This window comes from Theropithecus gelada, chromosome 1 (assembly GCF_003255815.1).
Source record: "Theropithecus gelada isolate Dixy chromosome 1, Tgel_1.0, whole genome shotgun sequence".
Lineage (NCBI taxonomy): Eukaryota > Metazoa > Chordata > Mammalia > Primates > Cercopithecidae > Theropithecus > Theropithecus gelada.
In genome coordinates, this window is record NC_037668.1 from 34991947 (window position 1) to 35012782 (window position 20836).

Below are 20836 nucleotides of genomic sequence, written 5' to 3' on the forward strand. Positions count from 1 at the left end.
CAGGCAGCCTCTGGGAAGGGACCATCCCAGGAGACCTTGGGGGGACCAGCTCCCACCCCCAGGGCTCTGTTCCTGCTCCAGCCCTTCCTGAAGAATTCCAGCTACAGACTGGGCACAGTGGCTCATACCTATAATCCCAGCACTTTGGGAGGCCAAGGCGGGCTCATCACTTGAGGTCAGGAGTTTGAGACCAGCCTGACCAACATGGTAAACCCTGTCTCTATTAAAAATACAAAATTAGCCAGGCATAGTGGCACATGCCTGTAGTCCCAGCTATTTGGGAGGCTGAGGCAAGAGAATCGCCTGAACCTGGGAGGCAGAGGTTGCAGTGAACTGAGATCACGCCATTGCACTCCAGCCTGGGCGACAAGAGTGAAACTCCATCTCAAAAAAAAAAAAAAAAAAAAGATTTCCAGCTACAGGCACTTTGTCAACTCCAGGATGGCAGCTGAGGCGCACACCAAATCCTTCTCTCCGCCTCCTCCAGGTCACATGGAGGTCCCCCTGCAGCATCGAGGCCTCCCTGGGGACGGAGGTCCATCCAGATGGGGTTGGGGTGCTGAGCAACTGGCCTCGGCCTGCCTCCCGCTTTCCACACCCCACCAGAGTGGCCTTCTGTGAGCTCCGTGAAGCTACTGGCCCCCGTGGCCTCTCCCTGGAAAAGCCCTCCTCCCACCCCCATCTGGTTCATCTTCTGTACCTCGGCTCAAGCATCCCCTCTCCAGGGAGCTGCCCAGGATGGCGCAACCCCCTCCACTGCACCCCTCTAGAACAGTCCTCCGCTCCTGCAGAGCCAGTGATCCCACTGGTACTGGCACACTTGTTGGCTTGTCTGTTTCACTGATGTCTGTCTCCGTCTAGCCTGGAAGTCCCATGAGGGCAGGGCCGGGCCCAGGGGGCCCAAAGCAAGTATCCAGTTGACAGGCTGGAACCTTCTGGAGACCCACGAGGGCTGGGTGTGGGTCACATGTGGACACCAGGCCACCACAGACTCAAGCTGGCCAGAGCCCCATTAGAGCCCCAGGTTTGCATCCTCCTGGAGCGGATGCTGAGCAGGCCAGGATCAGGAGTGCCCAGGAGCATGGCCAACAGCCCCTTCCAAGCCCTGCTGGCCGGTACTTCCTTCCAGTCTCAACTTCAGTGCCACTCCTGGGAGCAGCCCGCCCTGGAGTCCCACACCTGTCCACTTCCCTGCCTCCCTGCAAGCGGGTGGAGAGCCTGGGGGCAGTCAAGTGCTGGCCATCACCTGTCCATGGGGCAGCCCAGACTGGCTCCACCCTTCCTGCCAATTCCTCCACACCACGGCAACACGCTGTCATTCCTCCACTAGGTCAGAGCCTGGACCATCCAGGCTGCCAGTCAAATCATGACCATACCCACAGGTCCCTCCACCAAATGTGGAGGCGGATGAGGCTGGTCATGCATCAGAGAGCTGAAGACAACGTGTCCAGGTGGCTCTCGGGAGCACTGAAACTGACACGAAAGGCAGAGGCAGGGCCCAACAAGCACTGCCTGCAGACCTGGCCGCGTCACGCGGAGGTCAGGATGCTCCAGGATCTCCCAGCAATGAGGGGAGCTCAGGCCTCCTTCCCACGAAGTCTGCCTTGATTCAGCCCTCCCCCCAGGCATGAGAAGGGCAGGAAGGGGGGTCCGCACTTGCCCTGTATACCAGTAGTGTCTGTCCGTACCCTGTGGTGAACCTGGCACTAGGCAAAGTTGGGACATTGTGGGACCCATCCAAGGAAGGGGAGAGAACCCCAAATCCACTTCCACGCACCTGCCTCAGAAACCAGCAAAGCAAACACAACCCCAAGCAGTGCCAGGCCTTGCCATGACAAGGGAGCCAAGACTCGGAGGGCTCTGTTGGGGGCAAAAAGACCTCTTGGTCCTGACAATCAGCCCACGAGTGGAGGCGCTGCCTTGGGATGGCTCCATCACATCACCCGTCCAAATGCACCTGCAGTTGAGGTGGCTGGGGTTTATTTAAAAGATGGGTGGGACCAGCTTGAGGTGAAAACGGATTAACCAAGAACAGCATCTCCCACCGAGCGGGGGATCAGTGCCCACCTTGGACAGGTGTGGGTGCTTGTTTAGTTCTGGGGAAGGCGGCCAGAGGGGAGCGCCTGGTCCTCTCTGAACCTCTCTGCAGGAACAGCAGCCAGGGCCCTGATGAAGCCAGACATTCATGACAAAGTGTCTCACCAGGAAAGGCAGGGCTCTTCGAGGCCCTGCAGCAAATACCTGTCAAGGCCAGTCTCCGGAGGCAACGCAGCCGTGCAGGAGGAGCCCTGAGTTCCATGGCTTTGGAGTCAGATGGGCCTGGGTTTAAATCCAGGCTTGGCCACTGAACAGGGGCAGGCCAGGAGACTGCACTGTGCCTCAGTTTCCTCATCTGCAAATGCTTTCCCCACGCACCCAGCTTCAGAGAATGCAGGGCAGCAGGAGACCCAGCCACGACCCACTCACAGTGGCTCTCCTTCATCAGGGGCTCCACAGGCCTCCTGGGCATTTGGGGGGTAAATTCTTCCACATTTCTAAAGGAGACACAGTCAACCCATGTGGGTCTATTCTTGCTGCAAGGCCATATTGATGTCAGCTGCCCACATTCATTATGTCACCAGACAGGCCCAGGACAGGAATTTGGGGTGGGGCCTGAGTGTGCCCCACGGGCTCCGCTGGAGAGGCTTGCAGGGGGTAAAAGCAATCATACCACGAAGGAATAAGAAGCAACGTTGAAACAAATCACTCCCTATGGTTTGCTTTTTCTCAGCAGACACATTTACACCAGGCAAGAAGCCGCTTCCCATGCTGTCCAACTGAGTGCGATGGGCTATTGCATCAGTAAGGGAGGTTTCATCTTTTCAGCTCGTGAAGCCTTAAAAACAACCCCACCGGCCGGGCGCGGTGGCTCACGCCTGTAATCCCAGCACTTTGGGAGGCCAAGGGTGGATCACGAGGTCGGGAGATCGGGACCATCCTGGCTAACACGGTGAAACCCCGTCTCTACTGAAAATACAAAACATTAGCCGGACGTGGTAGTGGGCACCTGTATTCCCAGCTACTCGGGAGAATGGCGTGAACCCGGGAGGCGGAGCTTGCAGTGAGCTGATATCGCACCACTGCACTCCAGCCTGGGTGACAGAGCAAGACTCCGTCTCAAAACAAACAAACAAACAAAAATAAACCCTACCCATGATCCCTGGGCTCCAGGATGGGAGCGGCTGTAGCAGCTCCGACATGGTCTGGCTGCGTATATTCTGTGCTGAACACTGGGGGCCCCCCCCAACATGAGCGTGGTCTAAGAGGCGGGGCTCGGCTGTGCTCACAGGACCCCAATCCATAAGGTCCCTCCGGCCCTGGGTTCCAGTGCAAACACTCCGAGAGGCTGGGGGAGCAGGAAGGCTCGTTGCCTCTACTCCCTTCTCCCGAACCTCCCAAACTTCTCAGGGGCCCGATGTCTGTGGCTGAAGGGCCTGGACAGGGCGAGGGGGCGCTTCCTCTCCAGCTGCCTTGAAACCACCCAGGGCTGAGGAGGCCCTTCTCCCTCTCCAGGGTCCCTGCCTGCCCACAGGGCTTGGAGGAGGAGGAAGCAGAGTGCACGGGTGGCTGGAGCCTTGGTTGTCTCTTTAAGTCAGGTAGGACTAACTACCTACTGTGGGAGGAAGAACAATGACCCTGGGAGATGTCCTCCCCTCATCTGGACCTTTGAGCAAAAAGGACTTTGCAGACCTGACTAGGTCAAGGACCCTGAGACAGTAGCATAGGCAGGCTCGAGATGGCAGTGTCTGTCTCCGACCGCCTCTGAACTCAGCAGCACAAAGGGCCCCTGCGCTGAAGCCGTCGGGAGGGACACCACCCAGCAGTGTCTTCCTTGGGGCCTGAGCCCGCTAACTGTGGGAGACCTTAACGATGCATTTTCAAGCTGCTGAGAGCCAGGAGTTCCGGCACAAGCGCACGGGGACCAGCTGCAGTCACTCAACAGTCCAGCGCAGGCCTCCAAGGTGGCTGTAGCCGTGTGTGATCAACGAGGGTCGAGCTTCATCACTCACACTCCAGGTCCTGACAGCCGATGCCGGGTGGTGTTCAGGCCAGGTCGTTGGGGACCAAAGCATGAGCTCAGAGCTCTGGTCCCAAAGACCGACTGCTGGGCCTGCCCTCCCAGCCCCACCTGGAACCAGCTCCATGGCTGTGAACAGCTTCCTTAACCCCTCAGAACTGCAGCTTCCAAATGGCAAAAACAAAGGGAGGTAGCGACAGTCCCTGTCTCACTGGGCTGCGTGAGAAGTAAATGTTATGAAGCGCGCAGCACAATGCCTGGCATCAAGTATGTCATATTAGGTACAGTTAAATATATCGGTGCCTGTAGTGAGCCGAATTATGAATTACAGCCGCTTTCTGTTTTTAAGTACTTGTTGAGCCTGCCTGGAATGGCACAGCCCGTGAGCACTGGCAGGTACCCCAGCCTGACTCCCCCAGCAGACGGGCGTCTCTCCAGGGGCGGCAGCAGCCAGATTTTAGCAGTATGCCAGAGATTTGGAAAAGAAAACAAAATAATACCCAAAAAAAAAAAAAAAAAAAAAAAAAGCTGTTAGCAAGACAGAGAGGTTGCCAAGTGTTTCAGAGTTTAGGAAAAGCTCAGCGTTTACACGCCAAAAAGAGCTGTGGTTGTTAACTTTCGTAAGAAAAGCCTGGAAACAGTGAACTGACTTCGTATTTCTTACATAACACACCCCGAGGCCTTTTCTAGAAGACTACTCATTTTTCACCCTAATAGTGGAGATCGTTTCTCCCCAAGAAAACGTCAACTTTATGTTTTCTCACCAAGTGCTTCCAAAACGATTACACTGAAGGTAACGATAGAACTTTTTCACATCAGCGATCTCTGGGCATTTTAATGTCTCAACTGAAAAAAAAAAAAAAAAAAAAAATCCACACAGCAAGTGACCCCGCAGCTCCCATTAGGGCCCCTCTGCTTGCCTGGGGGGCGGAGGCTCTCCCGCTCTGTGGGTGCCAGTGGGCTGGGCTCCATGTGCCTTCCCCTATGCTGGTCCCTTGGGTGCGGGCTCCGGCCTGTCACGGCCCTTGCATCCCCAGCACCTACTCTGTTGCTGGCCTGGGAACTCCACGCGCCTTTGCTGGGTGGGCACTTCACATTTCCCATGAGATCCAGTCACATGGATGAAGCGGTCCTTCCTTCGCTCCAACTGCCTGGTGAGAGTTTAACTTGTCACACACCTGCTAAGGACCCCACAGGTGCTTGGCCGTGCCAGTTGGTGCACAGGTGTAAGGGGACAGCTATGATAAGTGGCAGCCTGTCCTAGCAGACCTGAAGTACCCGCTGGAGGGACTGGAGCTGAATGTGGCATGTCCCGGGCAGCCACGGAGGCTGTGAGCAGAGGAACAGCAGGTCCCTGGCGTCAAAAGGCTGTGACAATGGAGGTGGTGTTGGGTTGGGCTGGTGAGGGGTGAGGGTAACAGAGGTGGCCCTCTGTGGTCCAGGCAAGTGTGGGGCATCCTGGAAGAGTCTGGTTCGCAAGTGCCGAATTTGCAGCCAACACAGCTGGGCCCACGGCAGGGTGGCAGTAGCCTCTGTGGCTGCTGGTGAGGCCTCTCCCAGTCATGACAAGTATCCCAAGTTTGTAAGTTCCTCCTAGGCACACACCCTTCGTGGCTGAAACTCAAAGTTATCTTCTGAACCCCTGGGCCAATGTCTGGATGAAGCAAAGCTGCCCGCGTAACTTCCTGACAGATACCCCACCTGAGCAAGGGGAAGCCTCAGCCATGGGGCCTGGCACTTGGCCGATATCGCACAAAAGATCACTCTCCCAAGGAGGCAGTTTTACGGGAGGCTGAAGGAGAGAAACCAAAGCACTTCCTGCCTTAAATCTGGAGAAGCCACCCCGCAGGTCCGGCGTCTCCATTCCACATTCCCACTGTTTTGTGTCTTCTTGTTTTTTGAGACGGAGTCTGGCTCTGTCGCCCAGGCTAGAGTGAAGTGACACGATCTCAGCTCACTACAACATCTGCCTCCTGGGCTCAAGCAATTCTCCTATTTCAGCCCCCCAAGTAGCTGGGATTACAGGCGCCCGCCACCACACCCAGCTAATTTTTGTATTTTTAGTAGAGACGGGGTTTCACCATGTTGGTCAGGCTGGTTTCAAACTCCTGACCTCAGGTGATCAGACTGCCTCGGCCTCCCAAAGTGCTGGGATTACAGATGTGAGCCACCAGGCCCAGCCTGTTTTGTTTTTTAAATTGAGACAAGGTCTCACTCTGTCACCCAGGCTGAGCGCAGTGGCGCAATCACGGCTCACACTGCAGCCTCTGCCTCCTGGGCTCATGTGATCCTCCTTCCTTAGCCTCCTGAGTAGCCCAGATAATTTTAAAATTTTTTGTAGAGATGGCGTCTCACTGTGTTGCCCAGGCTGGTCTCAAACTCCAGGGGTCAAGTGATCTTCCCGCCTCAGCCTCACAAAGTATTGGAATTACAAGCGTGAGCCACTGTGACCAGCCTGCTTTATTTTGTTTTTTGTTTTTTGTTTTTTTCCTTTTTTTTTTTGAGACAGAGTCTCGCTCTGTCGCCCAGGCTGGAGTGCAGTGGCCGGATCTCAGCTCACAGCAAGCTCCGCCTCCCGGGTTCACGCCATTCTCCTGCCTCAGCCTCCCAAGTAGCTGGGACTACAGGCGCCCGTCACCTCGCCCGGCTAGCTTTTTGTATTTTTTAGTAGAGACGGGGTTTCACCGTGTTAGCCAGGATAGTCTCGATCTCCTGACCTCGTGATCCACCCGTCTCGGCCTCCCAAAGTGCTGGGATTACAGGCTTGAGCCACCGTGCCCGGCCTTTGTTTTGTTTTTAAAGAGACAGGGGTCCCACTGTGTTGCGTATGCTGGTCTCGAACTCCTAGACTTAAGCAATCCTCCTACTTTAGCATCCTAAGTAGCCAACACTACAGGCGTGAGCCATCGTGCCCAGGCCCAGCTATTTTTCTAATAAAATATGCTGAAATGGGCAAATCAGAAAACCACCTTCCACCTGCTAAGAAAGAATAATGTGCTCCCAAAAGATGCCCACACCCGAACCACAGAACCTTTGACCTCACATGGCAAATGGTACTCTGCAGACATTGACTAAGTGACAGCCCTGGAGACAGGAAGATTGTTCTGGGGTACCCGGGTGGCCTGATAGAATCACAGGGGTCCTATGAGAGAGAGGCAGGAGTCTCAGCTTGAGGTGGGGAATGGGATGATGTTAGGAGAGGCTGGAGGATGGCCGGTGCCATGAGCCGAGGAATGTGGACGGCTCAGAAGCTGGGAAAGGCGAGACATGGATTCTTCCCTCCAGCCTGCTGGTGGGATGCAGCCTGCAGACCTGCCTTAGACTTCTGACCTCCAGAATTACAGGAGAGCGAGTGCGGGCTGTTTTAAGCTACTGTGTAGGGAAATGTTGCAGCAGCCCCAGGGAACTCACGGAGGCCACATGACTGGCAACAGGTCTCAATTCCTGGGCTTTTCCCCACTGTGGCAGATCAGCCTGTGGGAGGTAGGGGGTTCCTCCTAGGGGGACCAGTGGCCTCTCAGGGCTGCTCACATGAGGGGGCGCAGGCTGTGAACGGCTGCCATGGCCCTGCTGTGCCCTAGGGCTCCAACCACCTGGATGTGCCCAGTCCACCTGCAGGCACCTTTCAATAAACGTATGATTTTAAAAGTAATCCTTACGCAGATCAAATTTATACTTGACTTAAGGTTAATACTAATACAATGCCCCAACACAAAGAACTGCAACCCTCGGTCTATGCAACTATTTCTTGTCATTAAAAAACCGCTGCCTTCTGGGGCTTATGGAGGAGACGTCACATCCGTTCTCACTTTTGACACTGACCCCGACTCCCTGCCATTTAGAGGAAAGACCCCAGTCCTTCGTCAGTAGCCCCCAGGCCTGCTAACTGTAGAGACTCTCATTTGGCTCTAGTGGGGCTGCTTTCTGGAGTCAGGGTCCAGAGCCAGCCCCCTTCCCAGCTGTCTGACTGCTCTTCTCAAAAGTGGGGGGCTGGGGGCCTGCTGCGGTCATTCCCCCTGAATTCCTCAGAGTGGCCCCTTCTCTAGGCTGACGCCAATCTCACTGCTGGCTCTCACAAGAGTGGGTCCCACATCCACTGAGACAGAGGCCGCTTGGGGCTGGTAAATTCCAGAGGGGATTTTACCAAGTTCATGGTTTTCTAAAAGTGGAAGTGAGCTAGTGTCTACACGAGTTGAGCTTTAAGGAGAGAAAGTGGGTCCCCAAATGATACATCTACTCACAACTTCAGAATGGGGCCTTTTTTTTTTTTTTTTTAAAAGATGGAGTCTTGTTCTGTCGCCCAGGCTGGAGTGTAGTGGCGCGATCTCGGCTCACCACAAGCTCCACTTCCCGGGTTCACGCCATTCTCCTGCCTCATCCTCCTGAGTAGCTGGGACTATGGGCACGCGCCACCACGCCCGGCTAACTTTTTGTATTTTTAGTAGAGATGGGGGTTTCACCGTGTTAGCCAGGATGGTCTCGACCTCCTGACCTCGTGATCTGCCCGCCTCGGCCTCCCAAAGTGCTGGGATTACAGGATTGAGCCACCATACCTTTGCTTAATTATACTTTAACAAGTATAATTAAGCAAAAAGTCTTGAGATGAGATCACCCCAGATTCTCCAAGTGTGTCCTAAATCCTATGATAAGTGTCCTTATAAGAGACAGAAGAGGAGAGACAGAAGAGGAGAAACAGAGGAGGAGGCCTTGTGACCACAGAGACAGACCAGAGTGACGCAGCCACAAGCCAAGTAACGTCAAGGAACAGCTGCTGCTCCCAGAAGCTGGAAGAGGCGGGGACGGATCCTTCCCTGAAGACCTCAGAGGGACCTTGGCCCTGCTGACACCTTGATTTCAGAATTCTGGCCTCTAGAACTGGGGGCGAACAGATGTCTATTGTTCTGAGCCCACCGGAAAGCAACGCCCATTCTCTATAGTACACAGCTCTGCCAGGCACCACGTGCAACCCGGGGTGAGGTTTCCGTGCCTGCCAGCAGCTCCCTGGGCTCCTGACACTGACTTGGACAGTCCACAAGAATGTGTGCCCCCACCCGACAGGGCAGCAGGGTCTGGCCTCGAGGCCTCCTTCATGGTATGGTCGAAGTGAGAGGCAGGTGTGGGGCTCGAGGGTGTACAGCGGCCCCAGCAGAGTCCGTGAGAAAGTCACACTGAAACTGTGAGGCCAGCCCCGTGCGGTTTCTCACACACCCACCCAGTTCCACCCAGAACCCAGAGCCAGCGGGGGCCGTGCCTCTCCCCACAGCCTCGCTCTGTTTCCCTACAGAGGGGCAAGCGTGGGAGGCAGCGCGCTGATCTAAGGTGCAGTGTCCTGGGGCAAGCACGATACCCTGCTCTGACAACCCAGGCCCCACTCGGCCAGGACAGCCCTCGCCTCCCTGCAAATGACCTGGCAGGTGCGACAATCCTCTGGAAAACAACACACGAGTGTGACAGCACTCAATGGCCCCCGGATGTGACAGCATCCAGTGGGCCCTGGAGGACGCTGGCACAGAAACAGGCCAGACTCCATGGCTGCTATTTCAGTTTGGTCCAAATTCCTCTATACACAAAACAAGATGTCATCGAAGAAAACAACAGTCTTTCTGTTCCTAGTAAGGGCCCAGTGCTTTACCCAGGAGGCCCTGGCCAAAGCCAAGACGAGGTGGGGGCCTGGGTGGCCCACTGTCAGGCCCTGGGTGTGGCTGAGGACAGCGGGAATCAGGCGAGCCCACCCAGCCTGCCCTGCATCCTCACTGCGTGAAGGAAGCCAATGCAAGTGAATGTCCTGCCAGGAATTCTGGCTTTGGAAAATGAAGGTCCCCTCCTGTAAGCCTTGTGGAAAGTCTTTGTCAAAGTGGCTCCTCGTCCGAGTTGCCCCAGATGTCTTCTAGGTTGCTAAGTTAATTCCTGTTAAAAGCATTCGACCCGGACTGCAGTCCCTGGTTTTCCCTTAAAATTAATGATTCCTATTGACCAAGAACCACGACACACCTCCTAGCACTCTCCCTTAATAGTTAACTCTGGTTGTACAAGGAGTTGAGGGTGGGGACTTTTTTTTTTTTTTTTTTTTGGCGACAGAGTCTTGCTCTGTTGCCCAGGCTGGAGTGCAGTGGTGTAATCTCGGCTCACTGCAACCTCCACCTCCCGGGTTCAAGCGACTCTCATGCTTCATCCTCCCAAGTAGCTGGGTTTACAAGCACCCACCACCACGCTTGGCTAATTTTTGTGTTTTTAGTAGAGATGGGGTTTCACCATGTTGGCTAGGCTGGTCTCGAACTCCTGGGCTCAAGTGATCCACCCACTTTGGCCTCTGAAAGTGCTGAGTACAGGTGTGAGCCACTGTGCCTGGCCGAGCTGGGGACTTTGGACGGGAGGATCCCCCTTGAACGGCTTCCACATTTCTAACAAAGCTTGCCTTTTCATTCTTTGGGTGCTTCGCTGGGCTTTGTGCAGAGAACATCTGATGACTGGGGCTGACATTTAGGAAACAGAGTGACCATCTTGGAAAGTCTATTTCTTTTTTTTTTTTTCTTTTGAGACGGAGTCTCGCTCTGTCACCCAGGCTGGAATGCAGTGGTGCGATCTCCACTCACTGCAAGCTCCGCCTCCCGGGTTCATGCAATTCTCCGGCCTCAGCCTACCGTGTAGCTGGGACTACAGGCGCCCGCCACCGCACCTGGTTAATTTTTGTATTTTTAGTAGAGACGGGGTTTCACCGTGTTAGCCAGGATGGTCTCGATCTCCTGACCTTGTGATCCGCCCGTCTCGGCCTCCCAAAGTGCTGGGATTACAGGCGTGAGCCACCGCACCCGGCCAGAAAGTCTATTTCTTTCCTGACAGTTCTCCAAGGACACTCAGGGACAACTGAGCACGGCGAGTCCTATGGAATGTGCATGTTTCCCACTATGGGCTGTGCATCTGTATTTCACAAGGTCACCCTAATCGTGATTTACCCAGGCATGAGTCCTAGAGAAAACAGCATGGAATACGATGCCACGGATTATCCCGCCGCGTCAGGCACTGCCACGCACCGCGCAGGCCTGTGGGGCACAAGCTAAAACATATGGGACCCACTTGTTTTGGGTAGATTCTAAAATGGCATTGTGGTCTAGGTTTGTGGCAAACATCTATCAGTTAAGAAAAGATTTTGAATGAGCTGCTGTTGTTACAAAAAATACAAAATACAAAAATTAGTCAGTTACGGTGGAGCTGGCCTGTAGTCCTGGCTACCTGAGAGGCTGAGGTGGGAGGATTGCTTGAACACGGGAGTTCAAGCTACAGTGAGCAGATTATGCCACTGCACTCCAGCCTGGGTGACAGAATGAGACCGTGTCGTGGGGAAAAAAAAGGATTCTGCAAAGTGGAAGAAAGCAATGCCAGAGACCTTCCTTCTCCTCACCCCAAAGCATCCAAAATCCAGCATGTGCGAGCCTATCCTGCTCTCAGTAATTTCAGGGAGGGAGGCAGCCCTCTACTGTTCCAATCTCAGGTGCTTCTGCCCCAGTCCTGGGTCTCCCGTTGCCAGGCGTGTTCTGTGGTAGTAGCTGCCGGAGAGAGCACCAAGGCTGGCCTGCCCAGGGCCTGGGAGTCTGCCCCTACTCAGGCTCTGGTGGGCAGGAGCTGTGGCAAGGAGGGCCAAGCTTGCACTTCTTCTACTCTATTGCTTCCCACGACACGGGGCTGGTCTCAGCCAACAGCTCCTCTAACCAGCCGCTTCAATGAGGAGGTGTCCTCAGAATCAGCACCAGGCCCTGACAATGCTGACACCACCCTTAGCCTGCGAGGCAGTGCTGCTGCAGGGGGTGTGCACGGCCTCATCTCAGCAGACGTGACACTGACAGAAATCACTACGTGTCAGGTGCACTTCACTTTACTTCTGCAGAGAACAGTAATGTAAGACAAGCATGGTGATCTCTGTTCATACAAACTGCAGAGGCCTCTGGCCTCTCAAGCTGGCACACGCACCCCAGGGACAGCAGGCACCGTTTCCAGCAGGGGCCAGGTGGCTGGGGTTGGATTTTTGTCATGGGGAAAAACCACCCAATGCCAGTGCTGCCCTGGGTGGCGTGGGCAGGGCTGGCCGAGGAGGGGCTCCTGTGGGCTTTTCTGTACTGACCCTGCCACTGCCTAAATCATGAATCATTAATTCCACTCCCAAAATGAAATGTGCTTGGTGTCCAGGGTCGTGGCAGCTGTAGGCACAGGACCTTCCCAGAGCTCCGTCTGTGGAGTGTTTTCAGAGGGTGAGTTTAGGCAGGTCTTTAGGAGGATAACGGCCCCATCATATCTGAGTCAAGGATTTTACCAGATTGAAACATCAAGTCGACAAACAGCAAGGACAAAGCAAGAAACCTCAGCTTCCTGTTCCCTGTGGCAGACGGGCACATGCCATGGCCCACGTGACCCTGGGTGTGAACAGAAAACAAACTAGTACAGGGACCCAAGCAGTTGAAGGCCACTGCCTCCCTCGTCTTTGCCAGAAGAGTGGTTACCTTTTCTGATCTTGTCATGAAAATTAATGGCGTCCACAGAAGCTGTGACAATGTTGGTCTTGCAGTGGCGTGCAGCCACGATCCCAGCAACCTCGTCCATGAGCTTCATGGTCACGCCTGCGGAGAAAGGGGCATGCGGCAGATGAGACCATTTCACATCCTGGAAACAAGTTACAGATCAAGCCCTCCCCTCCCACCAGCCACCAGCAAGGGCCGCAGCCAGTAGGGGTGCAGGGTGTTCGGCTGCGCGTGCTGTGGCTCACACACTACACAGGGTTTCCTCAGGAGCTTTTGAAAAAAACGACCATGGCTGATAGGCCAAGCCACTAACAAAACAGCCCTTTTCCTGTCCTCTACAGATATCTCACCCTGCTGGGCAAGTTTTGTTACAATATCAACTGGGATGGATGCAATCCTAAAGTCACAGAACAACATGTGCTGGCGAGGATGTGGGGGAAATCAGAACCCTCCTCCGCTGCCAGTGGGAGCCAGAGGTGCAGGTGCTTTGGAAACAGTTTGAAGGTTCACAAGAGGCTAAACACAGAGGGACTGTACGACCTAGCAATTCCACTCCCAGGTAGATACCCAGAAGAAATACATGCTCAACAGAAACTTATATAGAGCTTTCACAGCAGTATGTACGCATAACAGCCAAAAGGTAGAAACAACTCAAAGGCCCACGCATGATGAATGGAGAAACAAAACGTGGCCCGCCCATACAATGGAACAATAAACGCTGCACTAGGAATGACGCTTGAAAATGCTGTGCAAAGCAAAAGGAGCCAGACGCCAAAGACCACATACTCTATGCTGCCATTGACAGGAAAAGCCCCGAACAGGCAAATCCATGGGGACAGAGGGTAGAGTAGGGGTTCCCTAGGGATAAGGGATTAGCAGATATGGGAATGACCACTAATGCGTACAGGGTCTCTTTCTAGGAGTAATGATAACATTCTGAAATTGATGGCAACAGTGGTTGCACAACTCTGTGAATATACAAAAAAAAAAAAAAATCAACAACTTGTACACTTTATTTCTGAGACAGAGTCTCACTTTGTCACCCAGGCTGGAGTACACGGATGCAATCTCAGCTCACTGCAGCCTCCATCTCCCCAGGCTCAGGTGATCCTCCTACTTCAGCCTCCCAAGTAGCTGGGATGACAGGCACATGTTACCACACTGGCTAGTATTTTTGTAGATGGGGTCTCGCTATGTTGCCCAGGCTGGCCACAAAGTCCTGGACTAAAGCAGTTTGCCCACCTCACCTCCCAAAGTGCTGGGATTACAGGCATGCTACTGAGTCAGGCCAGTACACTTTAAATAGGTGAAATGTGTGGTATGTGGATCATCCTCAGTACAGCTGTTATATCAAACAAAGACTCACTGAAAGCATACTGGAGAATATTTGGGCTGCAGATGTCTGATTTTACTCAGTCTCTCTTATTTGATGAACCAGTACTGTGCACATGCTGGTTCCCCACCCTCAGTTCTCATCCCCGGTACAACACATATATTAAATTATTTCAATTTTTAGCTTTTTTTTTTTGAGATGGAATCTTGCACTGTCCCCCAGGCTGAAGTGCACTGGCGTGATCTTGGCTCACTGCAACATCTGCTTCTCAGGTTCAAGCAATTCTTGTGCCTCAGCCTCCCGAGTAGCTGGGACTACAGGCACGTGCCACTATGTCCAGCTAATTTTTTATATTTTTAGTAGAGACGGGGTTTCATCATGTTGTCCAGACTGGTCTTGAACTTCTGACCTCATGATCCACTCACTTCGGCCTCCCAAAATTCTGGGATTACAGGCATGAGCCACCGCGCCCAGCCATAACTTTTTAATTTATTTTTTATTTTCTTGTAGAGATGGGGTCTTGCTATATTGCCCAGGCTGGTCTTGAACTCCTGAGCTAAAGTGATCCTCCTGCTTCACCCTCCCAAAAAGTGTGGGGATTACAGGAGTAAAGTAGGTCACCGCTCCTGTCTCTTATTTCACTTAAAAACTTAAATTGTGCCTTTTCTTAGGTTGAACTACATGAAATTGCCAATAGTCAACCATATTTGACTTACAAAAGCAGCAAAGTGATATTAACCAACTTAATACCTATTAGAAATTTTAAAAAGTTAGGTACATTCACCCTAGGACACAGAATGATTTTTTTTTTTTTTGACATGGAGTCTCGCTCTGTCACCAAGATTGGAGCACAGTGGAGAAATCTCAGCTCACTGCAACCTCCACCTTCCAGGTTCAAGCTATTCTCCTTCCTCCACCTCCGTAGTAGCTGGGATTACAGATGTGTACCACCACGCCCAGCTAATTTTTGTATTTTTAGTAGGGACAGGGTTTTGCCATGTTGTCCAGGCTGGTCTCAAACTCCTGACCTCAGGTTATCTGCCTACCTGGGCCTCCCAAAGTGTTGGGATTATAGGCGTGAGCCACTGCACTCAGCCAAGGACACAGAATGATTCCTAAAAAATCCAGACAGAGGCAGAAAACCAGATTCCATCCCACAAGGGAAAACCAGGCTCGTACAGAGTCACATTTAGGGTGGGAATCAAATGCCCATAGCATCCAGCAGGTGAAGCTGGAAAGAGCAGAATTAGTGGGGGCCCTGGGCAGAGGCCAGCGAGGGCCCCCTGCTGCTCAACTCCTGCCTAGTGCCCCCCACGGGGACCCCAGTCTTCAAGAAACATATCCACCTAATGAGAGGCACGCATCTTGTGGGCATTGGACTCTACCAACTGGAGAAAAAGATGAGCAACTGGGGAGACGTGCATACTGATTGGGTATTCGACGAGACTAAGGGCTTATAAGTGTGTTTGGGAAGATGTGATAGCACTATTGTGGGTGTTCAAGGTAGGAAGTTATCTTTCGGATATAGTATCTGGGATCTGCTTCAAAACACTGCAGTGGGAAAGAGGTGAGGCAGGAATGGGCAGGTGTTGCCCACTGCTGGTGCCAGGAGACGAATACCCAGGGGCTTGGGATGCTCTACACTCTGTTTTTTGTGTATATCTGAGCATTCCCAAAATAAAAAGCTAAAACAGAGACATGGGTGTTACTGATTAAAGCATTATGTTTCTATTAGCATGACTTTTCTCACAGGAGCTAAAAGAAGATGCTACTAAATGAGGTAGAACAGGTGAGGGGAGGAGGGACCAGATTCACATTCACTGCACTTCCGCCTGTCCTTTCAAAGACCTGGCGCATCTGTTCGGCTCAACCTGTGCTGAGGGCATCAGCATCCCCGTCTTTCTTTTTCTTTTTGAGAAGGAGTCTCTCTCTGTCTCCCAGGCTGGAGTGCAGTGGTGCAACCTCGGCTCACTGCAACCTCTGCCTCCCAGGTTCAAGCGATTCTCCTGCGTCAGCCTCCTGAGTAGCTGGGATTACAGGAGCTTGTCGCCACGCCCAGCTAATTTTTGTATTTTTAGTGGAGACGGGGTTTCACCATGTTGGCCAGGCTGGTCTCAAACTCCTGACCTCAAGTGATCCACCTACCTCGGTCTCCCAAAGTGCTGGGATTACAGGTGTGAGCCACCGCGCCCAGCTGCGTCTCCATTTTTCAATCAGCATCCCCATTTTCAAATGAACAACGGAGGCCCTAAGTCACACAGAGGTCCGATTCTAAAGAAAGAACGCAGGTGAAATACTGGGAAAACAGCTGTTTGGCTGGGGAAAGAATCCTAGGCACCAGATTTTCTCCCTCAAGCAAATAAGATGCCACTCCATGTGCCAGGCAGGGCAGAGCTCCTCTGGGCTTCAGGCGGCTTGGCTCTCACAGTTCTGCAAGGTGGTTTTACGTTGTTATTGGAAATAGAAGGTGCAGCTTGGCTAAGCCACCACCAGGCTGTCCTGGTCTCTCCCCCATGGCAAGGGGCCTCCATAAAGGCCCAGCAAGCCCAGGCCTCACAGGGTAGAGGATGGTCAGGCCAAGTCCCTAGCCCAGGACGGCAAGGAAGTGAAAACACAAAACAGAATAGGATCATCCATATGTCAATATCGAGGGCTTCCTTGGAGGGGGAAGCCTCAGCTTCTGAATTGACCACACCCACCTGTCAGCGTGCCCCCCACCACAGTGTGGTTCAGGATCAGAGTCTGGGATGAGGCCTGGTATGAATCCCCCTGGCCCATCACCCATGCTTGAGGGGCTTGAGTCCCTCTGTTCCTGTCTAGAGCATGTGAGTCACTGCCACAGCCTGGCTGGGAGTGAGTCCCCATCACCTCCGCCACTGCCAGCTGGGTGACCTTGGGCAGGCAGGTTGCCCTCCCTGAGCCGTGGGCTCTGTGTCTGTCAGGCAGAGGAGGTGATGGCGCCCACGGGCAAGGTGACTGAGGAGCAAACGGGATGGCCATGCGGCTGCTCAGTAATGGCAGCTGCTATCAGGGGACGTGGGGATTTGGTGGACATCTGTTGAACTGAACACTAATTTAATTTAGGGCTTTGGGGACAGATCTGAGGTTTGGAGGCTGAACAGAAAAGGAAAGAAAAATGAAATAGCTCAGAACACCAGGTCACGTGCTGGCTGAACACCCACACACTTGGCTCAGGTGGGCAAAGGAGGGATCCAGAGGACAGTCGGCCTCCCCTTACCACGCACCACACGCAGAGGGCAGAGAGGCCCACGCGGCCACCTCCTGACTAGGTACTAGGTCATGGCTTCCCAGAGTGAGAGAGACAGCGAGGGAGAGACAGCGAGTGTGTGTGTGTGTGTGTGTGTGTGTGTTTGTGTGTGTGTGTGGCCAGAGAGAGAGCAAGAGAGCAAGTGTGAGTGTGTGTGTGTGTGGCCAGAGAGACAGAGAGTAAGAGAGCGAGTGTGAGAGTGTGTGTGTGTGTGTGGCCAGAGAGACAGAGAGCAAGAGAGCGAGTGTGAGAGAGAGTGTGTGTGTGTGTGTGTGTGTGTGTGTGTAAGGGGCTTGGTAGCAGCAGAGCTGGAGCCCACAGACTGAGTTATTCTAGGTTGATCTGCCTCATAAAGAAACTGACTTGTGACCACAACAGCTGGACTAGTGGCCCCATGCACACACACAGCCAGCACAGGTGTGCCATGGAATCCCACGGCATTTCCCACAGACCAACTCTGAATACGGAATACTGCTCTGGGCAGTCAACAGAAGCTCTGTCAGCCTCTGATGGGGGCCAGGGCAAGCCGCATTTGCCATGAAACGCTGGCCATTTATATTCAGAAAATGGCCACCTGGTGATGAAGTGACAGCAGCTGAGCACAGGAATGATGACGAGCCACATGAGGACCGTGTGTGCTGGGGGAACACATTGTTAGCTGGAGTACGTGAGAAGTTTATCACCAAATGTGCATTACATGTAGCCTTCCTCCGGGGAGATAGGTCGCCGGCCAGCAGCTAGTCAAGGTCCTCCTAGGAACCAATGAGCCAGGGACAAGTAGAAGTTTTTGAGAGAGAAACGAAGAAAGGAAGGGACACCGAAGCCTAGCATCAGGAGCCAGGACAGCACGCAGACACAGGGTCCTGATGCTGCTGGGGGCCACGAGCTAGACGCCGAGGGCAGCGGCTGGCATTGCTGGGGAAGCTGGTGCCAGGCGCGGCCCAGCATGTCACACAGAGGAACTCGGCTGCAAGGTCAGTGCCATGAACCGTGAACTTTGTCTGTTCACTGAGGCAGCCTGAGTGCATGATGCACAGCTGGCACCCTCCCCTCTGCACAAACACAGAATCTCACCGGACCCCACCCGATCCTGTGATGCACGGCCAGCCCCTCTCCACAAACATGGAATCTCACCAGACAGCACCCGATCCTGTGATGCACGGCCAGCCCCTCTCCACAAACATGGAATCTCACCAGACAGCACCTGTTCCTGACACGCAGCCGGCCCCTCTCCACAAACACAGAATGACCAACACAGGGTCTCACTGGACTGCACCTGATGAGGCAGGAGCCTCCCTGTCTCCATTCTACAAACCAGGCAACAGATACATGGAGAGTTGCGCTTCCAAAGTCACACTGCTAGGGGTAGGATGGGCCCGGACCTGACCTTGGGCCACCAGAGGCAATGCCATGCTGCCTCCTCATCCTGTCCGGTGACATGGCATCCGGAGTGGAATTCTTCCCAAGATGACTGCAGGAAGGAGTGTTCAAAGTCACAGACCCAGAGTGCCCAGTGCTGGTCACCAGCTGGTGTCATCAACTCAGGGTGGTTTAGCTGTGGGGGAAGGAGGAGGGAAAGGAGGGGTTCGTGTTGGAATTAATGTTCAGAACTTAGGAAGTGCCTACAATTAACCCCTTGTTCATCCATCCTGGAGAGCAGAAGGAGAGAATAAATGGAAGGAGTTGTAGTCAGCTCCTTCAAACCGGGGTTTGCCCCATTTATCCAAAAGGCTAGCTTGTTGGTATCAGACTCCACAAGGGATCCCATGTTACTGAAAACCTCACAGGATCCAAAGCACGTGACAGCCAACCCTGAGGGGAAGATGTGAGCAGCTGCTGAGTGCCTGGTGCGTGAATACCCACTTCACCACCCCCATGCTCCTGCAGGCTCCACACGGCACCCCCAGACCACACTGCGTGGTGTGACACGGACGCCTGCACTGGGTGGGGACCTGCCTCATTGTCCCTGTGTCCCTGACCCAACACGGAGCTGGCATCTGGTGCTCAGGAAATGGTTGCTGAATGAATGAATCAATGAATGAATGAATGCAGGCTGACTAACAGGTCATGATCAGCCCAAGCAAGCTACCGCAGCCGCAAAGTATGGGGCTCCTTCAGACAACAATCTGGGTCAAGAATTAGTCACAGATGAGGGCGGGAAAAGCTCATCCAGTCCCAGAAACCCCAAAGCCAGGTGAGCTTGATGACCGGCCAGAAAACCAAGCCCACATTCAAAATGATCTTGCTGTGTGAGCTGGGCAGTGACATTTACGGGGATAGCCTCCTCCAGCCCCAGCAGCCAGCACACACGCAGCGGCCTGGGAAACCATGCAGAGTTTAGATCAGCTGCAGACCTGCTATGAAACAACTTTATACCAATGACGGAAAAGGCCAAGACTGGTGGATGGAGTCAATGCTATTCTAGGGCCCAGGCCAGGGGGGCTGTCATAATCCCACCACGTATGTCTATTATCAGATTATACCCTATACCTGGAGTTTTATTCTAAGGACCAGGAACAGTGACTCACGAGCAGTGGGAAATCAGGACGGTGTAGCATCCTGACTTTGGCAGACAAGAAGATCTTCCAAGACCTGGGCTGGCCTCACGGACACTGGCCAGGGGAGCAGGCAGGAGGGCTCTGAGCTCCCAAAGGATCTCACCTGGAAGGATCTTTGTCCACTTCAGGTCACCTGCACCTCCCAGAGAAGTCACAGTAGGATCCTGGGCCAGCTCAAGGCCAACTTTACGACTCATGAGATAAGCTTTCTCAGGGAAACGATTACAACGGTCCAAAAATCAAGCGTTTGACAGACTGGATGAAGAAAATGTGGCACATATACACCACGGAATACTATGCAGCCATAAAAAAGGATGAGTTCGTGTCCTTTGTGGGACATGGACACAGCTGGACACCATCATTCTCAGCAAACACATCGCAAGAACGGAAAACCAAATACCGTATGTTCTCACTCACAGGTGGGAATTGAACAATGAGAACACTTGGATACAGGAAGGGGAACATCACACACCGGGTCCTATTATGGGGAGGGGGGAGGGGGGAGGGATAGCATTAGGACATATACCTAATGTAAATGACGAGTTAATGGGTGCAGCACACCAACATGACACATGTATACATATGTAACAAACCTGCACGTTGTGCACATGTACCCTAGAACTTAAAGTATAATAATAAAAATTAAAAATAAAAAATCAAGCATTTGGCCTTGCAACAGTGAAGGCTCCCAGTCCCTGCAGGTGTTGAGGCAGAGGCAGCCGGATCAGAGGCGGAAGTAGAAACCCACCCGAGAAGACGGACCTGGTGAGAAACAGTGCCTCAGTCTACAGCCACCCCAGTCTGTGTTTTCACAAACGCACTTTTTAGTGGCGATCCAGTGGGCTTGAGAAAAACATAGAAAAACCACGGTCTGTGTGTCAGCTGAACTCTGCTGGCTACTTAGAGGGAAGGAAAGTGATCTCATAAAAACTGAGACTCTAATCAACCACTGTTAATCACAAGCCCTCCGCTCCCTCCTATTGGTGAGGCACAGCCCTGGGCATCTTGTTGTAGGGCCTGGTGCCGAGCCTGCTGGTTACTTGCCACCAAGAGAAAGTGATGAGGTCGGATGGTCCCTGCTGAAGTGAGATCATTAGAAAGCCACGTGCC

General features: G+C 53.3%; 1 protein-coding gene across 6 annotated transcripts in view; it reads right to left on the reverse strand.

Moving 5' to 3' along the window:
• The window catches only part of ACOT7 (acyl-CoA thioesterase 7), a 133594-nt gene that overhangs the window by 19693 nt on the left and 93065 nt on the right, over positions 1-20836 (reverse strand). For all 6 annotated transcript variants that reach the window (XM_025404978.1, XM_025404987.1, XM_025404972.1 and 3 more), the window contains one exon: positions 12550-12666. In XM_025404978.1, coding sequence (XP_025260763.1) covers positions 12550-12666 — 117 coding nt within the window. The remainder of the gene's footprint in view (positions 1-12549; positions 12667-20836) is intronic.